At 38.9% G+C, this 13,304-nt stretch overlaps 1 protein-coding gene across 2 annotated transcripts in view; it reads right to left on the minus strand.

The window, feature by feature from the left end:
• The window catches only part of asah2 (N-acylsphingosine amidohydrolase 2), an 86,027-nt gene that overhangs the window by 23,117 nt on the left and 49,606 nt on the right, over positions 1 to 13,304 (minus strand). For both annotated transcript variants that reach the window (XM_062976185.1, XM_062976186.1), the window contains exons 7-15: positions 13,036 to 13,163; positions 12,741 to 12,818; positions 12,158 to 12,278; positions 10,373 to 10,498; positions 7,028 to 7,114; positions 5,411 to 5,515; positions 5,236 to 5,317; positions 2,647 to 2,762; positions 866 to 960 (exon numbers count right to left, since the gene is read on the minus strand). In XM_062976185.1, coding sequence (XP_062832255.1) covers positions 866 to 960; positions 2,647 to 2,762; positions 5,236 to 5,317; positions 5,411 to 5,515; positions 7,028 to 7,114; positions 10,373 to 10,498; positions 12,158 to 12,278; positions 12,741 to 12,818; positions 13,036 to 13,163 — 938 coding nt within the window. The remainder of the gene's footprint in view (positions 1 to 865; positions 961 to 2,646; positions 2,763 to 5,235; positions 5,318 to 5,410; positions 5,516 to 7,027; positions 7,115 to 10,372; positions 10,499 to 12,157; positions 12,279 to 12,740; positions 12,819 to 13,035; positions 13,164 to 13,304) is intronic.

Raw genomic sequence — 13,304 nt, forward strand, 5'->3', positions numbered from 1 at the left:
AATTTTTTTTATCTCGAGATCTGAGGATTACCTGGGAATGAATCCCACTGGAGCATTGCAGCACACCAAAATATCTGGGAGATACTCTGGACCATGCTCTGACTTACAAGAAGCACTGCTTGACTATCAAGCAAAAAGTAGGTGCTAGAAATAATATCATATGAAAGCTGACTGGCACAGTCTGAGGATCAAAACCAGACCCAGTGAAGACATCTGCCCTTGCACTTTGCTACTCTGCTGTTGAATACGCATGTCCAGTATAGAACACATCTCATCACATTAAAACAGTGGATGTGGCTCTTAATGAGACATGCCGCATTATCACAGGATTTCTGGGAGTTGAAAGTCAAAACATCTGGGGACCTACACTTTGAGAACCACTGATCTACAGAGATACTCACAGGAACACCTCAGCAGGTGAGAGTCCAAAAGAGGCAGGCTACAACCCGGAACCTTAATCAGTGGCTGATACTAGATGAGAGACTCCATCCTGGGCACACAAGACTGGGTGACTTGGAAGGCACTGAACAGACTGCATTCTGGTACCATGAGATGCAGAGTTAACCTTAAGAAATGGGGCTACAAAGTGGAGTCCACGACATGCGAGTGTGGAAAAAAGCAAACCACAGATCACCTATTACAATGCAGTCTGAGCCCTCCACATGTACAATGGAGGGCCTTCTTACAGTGTCATCAGAGGCACTCCAAGTGGCCAGCTTCTGGTTAAAGGAAATCTAGTATAATGCCAAGTTTTAAACTTTGTAGTTTTTCTATACATTATAACTGTATTCTCAATTCACTTCTGACATGATAAAAAATAAATGCTTTGCATATATATAAATATATGAAGAAACTTAATACATACGAAAACTCTCCTGGAAGAGCCAGTATTGCCAGAGATCCAACAGTAATTATTTGGATATCAATTATATTTGGATGCCATGGGTAAGGTTTCGAAAGCTTAAGAAATTCAAGAAAGAAGGAAAATCCTGTGTTGTTATTTCAGAAGTACATTTTCCATTCACCCTGATATCTAGCTAGCTGTAGCATCAAGGCCAACAGGAATTACATCTGGAGGGCTTACTAGCTAAAAGCTTTTTACTGCTAGAAAAGAAGGACGCCATCAGTCGGTTGTTTAGGAAGGCAACTAGAGGATGGAATTATTGTTTCAAATTGTGGAGCAGGTTGGGAGTTAAAGGGGCCGGAAGAACAGTTTGAAGCTGGCCAGGTCTGACGACATCTTCCTAAAGAAGATCGTGCTTTTGTTTTCTTCCATACAAACTATCAGTAATCTCCCTGTTAAAGAGAACTTAACCACCTAAACTGGGCTCTACAGGCCAATGGATACTCCACCATAGACATCAGAAGAGCTGCAAGGCCAAGAACAAGCCATGAGAGTCAAAACAAAGATCCATCCAGAGGAAAAGTGTTCTACCATTCATCAAGGAAACCACTAACTGCATAGGAAAGCTGATGAAGAAACACAGCCCACAAACTATCTACAGACCCACTAAGAAAATCCAACAAATGCTACGTTCAGCAAAGGACAGGAGGGATCCTCTCACCCCTACAGGAATCTACCATATACCATGCAGCTGTGGACAAGTCTACATAGAAGCCACCAAATGCAGCATTGCTCAAACACAAATCAAGGAACATGAAACTGGAGAAGTCAGTCATAGCAGAGCACTTGATGAACCAACCTGGACACAGTATATTATTTGAGAACACAGAAATGCTGGACCATTCTAACAACTATCATGTCAGATTACACAGAGAAGTTATTGAAATCTGCAAATATGTGGACAATTTCAATAGAAAGGACGAAACCATGAAAATGATCAAAATCTGGCTACCAGTATTTTAAAAACTCTAAAATCAGAACAGCAAATAAAGAACAACACTCAGAAAACAGAGGAATTCCATACATGGGCCTAATCAGGGCCAACTAACACATCTGAACAAAGGATTCTCCCAGGCAAGAAGCCAGGCGTTGAAGCTGGCAAGGCCATTAATGCTAATCAAGGTGATTAATTACAACATTCACACTGGCCTCCAAAAGACAAGAGTTCTTTCTCCCACCCTGGAACTTCCACAGATATATAAACCTCCCTTGCTTAGTTTTCAACAACCTCACAACCTCTGAGGATGCCTGCCATAGAAGTGGGTAAAACGTCAGGAGAGAATGCTTCTGGAACATGGCCATATAGCCCGGAAAACTCACATTAACCCAGTGATTCCGGCTATGAAAGCCTTCAACAACACATAGTTGCTGGTTAATTGCTGATTGTTTGCCTGGAAGAAGAACACAGACATGGTCTGGACTTAAAGGTGTTCTGAATTGGGCTTGGAGCATATGTCCCCTTTCCTATCTCCTAGGTAAAATCAGATAAATAAAATCTCTGTGCAATAAAGCACAATGGAAACCACAGTTTTAGGGGAGAAGCAGTAGGCTGACCTTGTTTCAAACTCTTCAAGGTAACTGCTTTGATTTAGCAACCCTTCCCACATACTCCTATTTGTATATATTACAAGAGGCCACAGTGACCTCCTGGAATTCCTCTAAGAGTCACATTATCCTCCTTGATCAAAGCCATTTTAAATTAAATGAATACATTTCTGGCAGTGAACATGAATATTTTATACTTCTCCTGTAGGAATGAGGATAGGCTTAGGTTTGTGACATTCTTCTGTTTCTTTGGATGGACGAGTCAGGACTGCATCACGAACAGCATCCCAGAATGAATTCCCTTCTATCATGCCTGTTAACAAATGCACATTAACAGAATATTTCACATCCATCATTATACGAGCTGAAACATTTAAAGTGGAGAATGCCTGACTGTAGATCTGGCATGTGGTCATTAAAGAATACATAAGTTCCAATGTTTAAAGGATATGGAGTTTCAGTTGTCTTTCCGCAAAAACATGCTGAAGTCTTTAGATTTTAGGAAAACCTTTGTTGAGATAATGACTAGTTAATATTGTTGGAGAGTACTGATTTTCAAGCCAAAGAAGGGAGTTAACAGAAGAGATAAAGCCTTGGCTACTGGCTTTATTTTATTTTTATTCTGTGTAGTTGTATTCATTGTTTGAATATTATAGCCAGTATTCTACATCAGCTACTTAGTTACCTAAGTATACTAAGTAGCAGTCATGAATACGGAAAAGTTGCAAAGATATATCTGACATTAGAAATGTTATTTTAGAACAACAACTTCCAGAATCCCCTAATCGGGATTTTAGGTTCTTCTGGGATATACAGACAATTACATTTCCAAAATCTGATATATATATATATATCAGATATATTATCAGATTTTGGAAATGTAATTGTCTGTATATCCCAGAAGAACCTAAAATCCCGATTAGGGGATTCTGGAAGTTGTTGTTCTAAACTAACATTTCTAATGTCAGATATATCTTTGCAACTACCTATATATATATATATAGGTAGGTCTACCCATCAGTTAATCCTATTAATGAGTAAATTTGATTAAATGTAGAACTATTTTAAGATGAGATATTAGTTTAATAGCAATTTGAGTATGCTGTGTAGTAGACAAAAATGTATGCAGTCACTACTCTGTATCGATGGATTCTGTAGACTTCATGATATTATTTTCTGTTTGCTTGATTTTACTAATGGTGCTCTTTTTATCATTATGATACAGTTTTTTTTTAAATGTGAGCAGTGGCAAACCACCTCTGAGTATTCATTGCCCAAGAAAAGAAATTCATGAGGTTTCCATAAGTCAACAGCCAATTTGAAAACACATACATATAAAATTGCTTTGGAACTGAAAACACAAAATAGAAATAAACAACAGTAAAAAACAATTAAAACAATCCATTAAAAATTCACAAATAACACAATAATCTTTAAAACAGGTAATAAGTTCCATCAGTAGCCTGGACCTGATCCGTTTAGGGCTTTATAGGGAGCCCCCAATGGTGCAGCGGATTAAACCGCTGAGTTTGCTGACCAAATGGTTGGCAGTTCGAATCTAGGGAGCGAAGTGAGTTCTCACTATTAGGCCCAGCTTCTGCCAACCTAGCAGTTCAAAAACATGCAAATGTGAGTAGATCAATCGATACCGCTTCTGCGGGAAGGTAACTGCACTCCATGCAGTCATGCTGGTCACATGACCTAGGAAGCGTCTACAGACAATGCCGGCTCTTCAGCTTGGAAATGTAGATGAGCACCAACCCCCAGATTCGGACAAGACTAGACTTAATGTCAGGGGAAACCTTTACCTTTACCTTTTAGGTAATAACCAGCACTTTATATTTAACCCAGAAGCAGATTAGCAGCCAATGGAGCTGCCATAACATGGCAGTTGTCCGCTCCCTGTATGGCACTCCAGTTAGCAACCTGGCTGCTGATCAATGCAGTAAGGCTGTTGTTACAACAGGAAAGCAGTGGAAAGATATTTGGAAACAGTAAACCTGTCAGAATAATGACTACAAAAAGGTTAATAATCACTGCAATATAACAGTGAACGATTTATACATTTTTCAAAATCAAAATAGGGTTGCAAGAACATAGAGCACAGGAAATAAGACCCTTACACTCAATTTGGTTACCAAAGCATAGGTAAAGGTTTTCCCCGGACATTCAGTCTAGTCGTATTCGACTCTGGAAGTTGGTGCTCATCTCCATTTCTAAGCCGAAGAGCCGGCATTGTCTGTAGACGCCTCCAAGGTCATGTGGCCGGCATGACTACATGGAGTGCTGTAACTGTCCCACCGGAGTGATACCTATTGATCTACTCACATTTGCATGCTTTCGAACTGATAAATGGCTGGGGCTAACAGCAGGCGCTCACCCCTCTCTCTGGATTCAAACCACCAACTTTTCAGTCAGCAAGTTGAGCAGCTCAGCAGTTTAACCTGCTGCACCATCGGGAGCTCCACGCTGAATCATAATGGGACCATTAATGGCTAATTCCCTGCATGAAAAGAATGAATTATGAATAACTTTAAACCAACCATTAATGTATGTATAAAACAGTATGACAGCATCGTGTGATATGCACTTTTGACTCAAAGAATTCAGAACCTATGTCTGGGCTTCAAGAAAAGTGCGTGGAGTTCATACAACTGGTGCTTGGATTGCTTTCCATGTGCACTTTTGGCATATGAAGCATGTCGGCAGGTTTCAAGGCAATGCTGAGGCTAAATGATAAATAGATTAGCACAAGCAATCATGAATAAGTACAGATCCCCACTTGCCTTGAGTGAAATTGAACATTCCCGGCCCATCCATGGTGCCTGCAGCAAAGCTGTATCCCAAGGCTGGTTTGCATGTTTTACCCTTTGGGAAAGCATGATGGAAAATTAAGGTGTGCAGTTAAAGTACTTTGGTGTCATTATTTCCTGCTAAATCATAACATTGAGTGTACTTTACCGTATGAGTAGCATTGAGCTGAACAGTAATGTTGCTCATGTCCACCCACTGGTGAGCTGAATGAATGGGACCATTTATCTCTTCAAAGGCTGTGCTGTATAGTTCCTAAAATGCAAATGGTAATCATTTGAAATGCCTAGTTTTTCATATCTTCAGTGGCTCAATCCCTTCTACTGTCGATTTGGGCTGACAAGGCTGGAATAACCCAAAGCACAATCTCTTGAGCAACTCGAATTTGAGCAAGATGTTTCAATGTCATGGTGAATGATAAGATGGTTCCTCCCCTGTCAGTCATTCCATGTACAAAGACTGGCCCATATTATTACACTATGTAACAAAATTTGAACAAAATTCTGTTCCTGGTTGAAAGTTCTATTTCCTGTTTAATTGTGTGATACTTACTTTGAAAGTAGTTGTTCTAATCCAGAAACTTCATTTTTGTGGCTGCCACAAGCTATGTTGAATTGAATTGGCTGAGACTCTTATGAAATCTTCACTGAAAATCTATAGCAAAATGTGCTATAAAGGTGTCCCGCAAAAACAAAGGTTTTGCAGTTTAGTAAACTTTTTCCATATTTTTAATGATAGAACAATTTCATCCTAGATGTTCTGTTTTTCCTCCAGAATGGACATCCCAAGGTTCCTTAATTTTCATGAACCTGCCCACTGCCTCTCCCTTAGCCCTTTCCTACCCTTTCCTATGGCACACAGTTAACAGAGGAATTGATCAGCAACTGAACAAGAGGTTTGGGGAGAATTCATCATGATTTCCAAGAGGTGTACTTGACCTACATCCAGAGGCAACCGTTAACCCAACCAATGATGAATCTGGACCAAACTTGCCACGGATAATGGGACTTGCAGTACCTTCACTGATACTGTGACCCATACCGACAATGGGATTGATTTTGGTAGTTCACCTTCATCCAGAGAAACTGTGACCCCTACCAACAATGGACTGGGATCAAACTTGGCTCAGAGAAGCCCCATGACCAACTGAATATACTGTAGGAGTTAGTGGAAATGGACCTTGATTTTGGAAGTTATAGTTCACCTGCATCCAGAAATCACTGAACCCACCTGATGTCAGGTCTGGATCAAACTTGGCACACAGACCCAACATGGCCAACTGTGCATATGCGCCTGGTTTGGGAGTGATTGACCTCGGGTCTGGGAGTTGCAGTTCACCCTTATCCAGAGAGACCTGAACCCAGCCGACGACGGATCTGGACTAAACTTCAGTGATATTACCTAACATCCCAAAAAACACAATGCCTTCTTCTAATAACCTGGGCATTGCCGGGTCCCCAAGCTAGTACATAATAAAAATACAAATACATAATAAATTACAAATACAAATAATTAATATAAACAATTTATCATAACTAAATATAATAACAAATCATAGTTTATGCTATGATCTGACCCAGGCAGGAAAAAAAACCCCTAAAGAAATACATATGCACTTGTTTATTTATAAATGGAGCCAATATCCAGGAAGTTCCTCAAATATCACAGATGAACACATATTTGAAACAAAACAATAACTAAATAAATAATACATTCAACCACTTAAATCCACTCATACAGATAAAGTCGATAGATGTATGTATGTACCTTTGCTTTTAAGTAGATGTTTCTCCCAATTATTTGGGTGCTCTCCAGCATGTCTTTGCCGGGACCTTTAGCGATACACATCTTGGTCTAAGGTGAATTGTAGAAGAATAAAGGGAAAATAAGCAATTGGCTACAATATCACACTGTAATATATAGAAGCAAAAGTGGTTGCAGTTAGTTTTTATGAGGATAGCCCAGACATACACAACCTTTCTCATTCTATAAATCTGTCCTATTGAAGACATCTCACACAATTTTCCAACTAACATGCAACTTTCATGATGCTATAAATAACATGTGAATTGTGTTGTCATAGGCTTTAATGGCCGGAATCACTGGGTTGCTGTGTCCAGAAGCATTCTCTCCTGACATTTCACCCAGTTCTTGTATATATAAATATATCTGGAAATACAATAATGAATATAATTTACAAGAAGCTTCTTGCCTCCACAATATGCAATATAGTTCTGCCTAAAGTTCCACCACCTTCTACCATCTAAAGATCTTCTTGTCACAGTTTCTCAACACTTGAAAAACAAGTTTGTAATCATACATTGAATATTTTTAATATTCCTACCACCTCAATTGTTTGCACGCTTCCCTCCGTAACTCCCTTTGTGAGTTATGAATTATACGTTTCTACTGTTCTAACGACCATCACATGCACAATGATGGGAGCATATAAAGAATATAAAATACAAAATAAACAGTCTATACTTTGTAAACATTTTATAGAGTTGTTATGCAAAAGTACAATGTTATTAATACAAAAGTACAAGGTTATTAATAACCTTTTTTAAAGGAGAGGAAGAGAAAGGAACATACTGTTCCAATTATGTCCTAGAATTAAAAAGAAATTCACTCAGTGATGGGAATAAAATTGCTGCTACAGCAAAACTCTTTAAGTATGTCCCACCCTGGTGGATGACTAAGAGTCTCTTTCATTGTTATTATTTGATGCGATTTTGCAAATTAGAACAGTATACACAAGGAAACAATACTGGGATTCAAAATGATTATTGCGGATTGGAGCCAAAGCTAAGAAAATGATTTTCAAAGGTGATAAATATACTACAATTAAATTACTACAAATATTACTATATACTACTACAAGTATAAGGTACCCTATTAAGGATTGGAAAATGAAATGCATCAGTGTAAGGAGTGTGACACCTGATTTGACAGCAGTACATATGAATAAGATCCAAAGGTCTTAGTAGGCCACAAGCTAAACCAGCATCAACAGTACGTTTCAGAAGCCAATGTAATTCTTGGCTGCATCAACCAGAATAACGTCTCCAGACGGAAGGAAAATCAAAACATCTCTCTGTTCAACGTTGGTTAGACCTCACTGTATCCAGTTCTGGCCATTTCAGTTGAAGAATAATATTGACAAGCTGGAACATGTTCAGAGGAAGGTGACCAAGATGATAAATCTACAAACAGCTTAGGGAGCCATGTGTGCTTAGCTTGGGGAAAAATATTGAGATGTGATATGATGATCATATTTAAATATGTGAAGGAATGTCATGTAGAAGGTGGAGCAAGGTTGGTTTCTGTTGTTCCAAAACCTAGGACACAAATCAGTGGATTAATATGTGGAATGGAATGTCACAGAATGCTCTCCTTTTGGAGTTTTTTTTTATACAAGTAAATAATTTTGGGAGCTTTCAAAACACAATTTGGATATTTTTTTAATGGCCATGATTTAGTTGGATATTCCTGCATGACACATGGTTGGACTAGAACAGGGGTTCTCAACCTGGTTCCCAGGGGTTTTGTCCTAGTAATCCCAGCCAGTTTACCATCTGTTAGGATTTCTGGGAGTTGAAGGTCAAAACATCTGGGGACCCACAGGTTAAGAACCACTGGACTAGAAGGTCCTTGCAGTTCCGTTCAGTACTATGATTTTGTGATTGCCTAAGTCAGTGGTTCCCAACCTTTAGGCCTCCAGATGTTTTGGACTTCAACTCCTAGAAATCCCAGCCAGCTTGCCAGCTGTTTGAAACTGTGGGAGCTGGAGTCCAAAACACCTGGAGGCCCAAAGGTTGGAAACCACTGGAAGTGAAAAGAGCTGTGATATTAAATGATTTTGCATAGAAGAGATAGAATTCACTTCCATCAACACTAGTATACTAAGTCAACTCAGTTAATTACAAAACCTGTACTTTTGTATTTAAACCCCAATTTTACTCTTTCAGTAACATTCTGAAATAGTTTTGTAAAGTTTTGTACTCCAAACTCCAAACTTTGCAGTAACAACTCAGCTCTGTAAATGGTATATCCATAACTGGAGAGCCAATGTGTTGCATCGGTTAAGAGTTTTGGGCTGCAACCTAGGAAATGTACATAGCTATATGGATGAATGGAATCCCCCCCCCCCCCAATGGTGCAGTAGGTTAAACTGTTTAAACTTGGTGTTCGAATTGGGGAGTGGGGTGAGCTCCTGCTGTTAGCCCCAGCTTCTGTCAAACTAGCAGTTCGAAAACATGCAATGTGAGTAGATCAATAGTTACTGCTCCAGCAGGAAGATAAAGGCACTCCATGCAGTCATGCCGGCCACATGACCTTGAAGGCATCTATGGACAACACCGGCTCTTCAGCTTAGAAATTAAGATGAGCACCAAACCCCAGAGTCAGACATGACTAGACTTAATGTCAGGGGAAAACCTTTACATTTACCTATATGCAGGACTATATCCATGTTTTCTCACAATTTATTTTTGAGTTTCAGTAAAAATTCATAAGCAATTCTATATGTATTCCAATCTTAATCTAGCAACCTCATATATTTTTTGTCACATTAGTTAACATAATCAGTGGGTAATGATATACTGTAATTAAAGGCTGCTTAATCTAGATGGCTTCTCCTGAGTAATTACTTTCATTTTTCTTCATTTTAATTTAAATTTAATTGGACATCTCAATCTCCTTGTAGACCTTATATGGGCCATCCTACTGGTCACATCTGAAGCAGAAAAGGATGAACATATGACATGAAAGACTTTTCGGTGAATCTTTACCAATGGAAGAAAATACATGTGTGTGTGTGTGTGTGTGTATGCACATGTATGTATTTGGTATTTCTCTAAGACTGTGAAATGTAGTTGTTTGGAATCTGGTAGATACAGTATAATGGGCCCTTGGGGTATAGCCTGAAGTCGCATCTTTCCCAACTTGTCTTTCCTAATCTTCTCTGATAAGAAGATCAAACACAGACCTGAGACAAACCACTGATAAAGTTGGAAGAGGAAAACCAAGGATTTTTAATCTATGAATGCCTTCCAGGGTGACCTGGAAACAATTGAATCCCGATGGTTTCAAAAGCACAAAGATAACACCTACCCCTCCTATTGGACAGTAGTTGTTGAGGTTTTCACATGAATCCCCTGTGTTTATGCAGTGTGGACCTTGTATGTTGGGAGACACGTCTCCTAAATTAGATGATGCAAAACCAGCAACATACGGCCCCTGAAAGAAGAAAGTAATCATATCAATGATGCTATTATAGTTTCGTTCTAAATTCACTTTTCTGCCTTATGGGGAAATGCTTGTAAATATATGAATGTAAACTCACGGCATACTCTTTTCATAACATTACAGTTATGCTAATAACATTTGAATGCTTCATGATTGTTCCTATAGCTATGCTGCCAAGGAGAACCCAAAATACAGCCACATTGTTCTATGTAAGCAAATCAATTCCAGTAGCTTTCATCCCCAACAGCAAGTGTTTTTGTAGACCTAAAGGATCTTAAGCTGGATCTACGCTGCCCTGTATCCCAGGATCTGATCCCAAATTCTCTGCTTTGAACTGGATTATATGAGTCTACACTGCAGTGCCAGATAATCTGGTTTCATCAGATAATCTGGGATCAGATCCTGGGATACAGGACAGTGTTGATCCAGCCTTAATTGTCCATTCAAAACCAAGCCACTCCAATATTTTTTGCATTACAACTGGGAAAGGATATAGTCATAAATTATTGCTGGGCACATATAGTTCTCCTCAATGATGCCAGCTGAGCTCACAGAGTAGTAGAAAGTCACAAGAGATTATCTGATTGTCCCTGATAACAGAAGGTCCAAGCAGCTTAACCACACAAGCATCACACAGGTGCTCACTCTGCTACTGGAAACATACCCAACAATCTCCCATCCCTATAGGGAGAACATATAAGAAAATATAAAAGGATGCTGCTGAAAAAAGGCATTTTCTTGTTGAGCACTGCATTTCTTCCATGGAATGTTAATACTCTCGATTTTGGCACGATACACTTCTCATCCCACTGCACCCCATCTATGCCACTTGAGCTGCTGTCTCTAGTTTATAGGAGAGAAGACAATGGCAACTGCATGTCAAGGCGTTGATTCAAATCAATGTGTGTGCCAAGCCTATGTGCAGCTACAAATAACACAAGTATAGCCAACTTTGTTTCAAATGAAATGTGCAACTGTGTTTTGTGTTCAAGCTAAGTGGGGACTCATCCCTGAACCCACACGGATATCAACCAGCAAACCAACGACTTAAATAAAGAAAGAGCTTTCTAAGATCTACAGAGATACTCGCAGGAACACCTCAACAAGCAAAAGTCCAAAAGTGGCAGGTTAAAACCCGGAACTTCAATCCATGGCTGTTACCAGATGTGAAACTCCCTCCTGAGCACACGGAAGACTGGGCGACTTAGAAGGCACTGAATAGACTGCACTCTGGTACCATGAGATGTAGAGCTAACCTTAAGAAATGGGGCTACAAAGTGGAGTCCACGACATGTGAGTGTGGAGAAGAGCAAACCACAGACCACTTACTACTATGCAGCCTGAGCCCTATCAAATGCACGATGGAGGACCTTCTCACAGTGACATCAGAGGCACTTCAAGTAGTCAAAGGAAATCTAATATAATGTCAAGTTCTTAAGTTTGTTTGTGTTCTTTAAATAGATTATAACTGTACTCTCAATTCGCTACTGACATGATAAATAAATAAATATCATAACCAATTATACTGAACACACTATCTGGTTAACCCAGTGATGTTGAGTGAGAGCATGGGTTCAAAAAGGGTCTATGTGATCCCTTCCAAATCTTAATTCTTAATATGTGAGTAAGATCACCATAAATTGTTCACACCTTTCCTGTCAAATATCCCTTATTCTTTTCTTCTTCAAAGAGATAAGCAGCATAACCAATGTTGTCACTATTTGTATGAAGATTGGTATTGTTCATGCTGACGGGATGAATGGCAAACCAGCTATTAAAAAGAATCAAAAGATGAACAAGTAAGTTAGAAATGGTTTTGTCAGCTCACAGTTATCTATCTAAATATCTGGGAATAAGCTCTGATGAATTCAATGGGACCCAGCAGACACATGTAAAATTAGGATTGTAATGTTGAGATACAGTCTTTTTTAAGTGGACTAATTTATTTTTTTTCACCAGAAATGACTCAGCTCAGTCCACTTTGAGCCCATTTTTAGGGGAAAAAAGGTGGGCATCAATCTAACCCCATCTGATTCATTGGTCTTCCATTTTGTGGTCTCCTTATTCTTCACTCCTGCAAATAAATACCTCTTTTACTTCTATTTCCATACCCACTGTAGTTGTATCTTTCATTTCCCCTACTTTTATAATAACAAGGAATGAAGAAAGGCATTTCAAAATGCTGTATTATTTCTTTTACCTTATCCCAAATGGCAGTTTGAAGAGTCCTTACCTCAACATCCCTATCTCTTGACCATTGTCAGCAACCATTTTCAGCAGCACCATTTCTTTATCTGTGTTTGATGTATACCTGATCAATGAAGAAAAAAAGTGTTGACAATGACATTTTATTTCTCACCCAGCTCTCCTAACGGCACACAGAGTCAAAACACATTAACATAACATAGATACAATAAAATACACAGATAAAAACACATTGTTATAAAACATAGATCATGGTCACTACAAGTAAACTAGTGAGACACCGAATTCTGTGTCCTTGTAGAATGACAACACTTCCTCTTTACCTGAGTCTTTCAGATTCTGGATTATTAAGATAAGAAAGAGGACTCCTGTTGATTTGAGTGTTCTCAACCAAGCCTTTATTGATAAAAACTCGCCCTTTAACCATATTTTCATGAGCTGTTGCTATACTCTGAAAATTAGAAAATATTAATAGAATTAGCAATTTCTAAACAACATGCGTACGTCTGAATATATGCAAAGACTGAAAGCATAAACATATCTACATGGGTCACTAAGTTTAGTGATAAATGCTTTCTAATCCAGTTAACTA

The sequence above is a fragment of the Anolis carolinensis genome, chromosome 3 (assembly GCF_035594765.1).
Source record: "Anolis carolinensis isolate JA03-04 chromosome 3, rAnoCar3.1.pri, whole genome shotgun sequence".
NCBI lineage: Eukaryota > Metazoa > Chordata > Lepidosauria > Squamata > Dactyloidae > Anolis > Anolis carolinensis.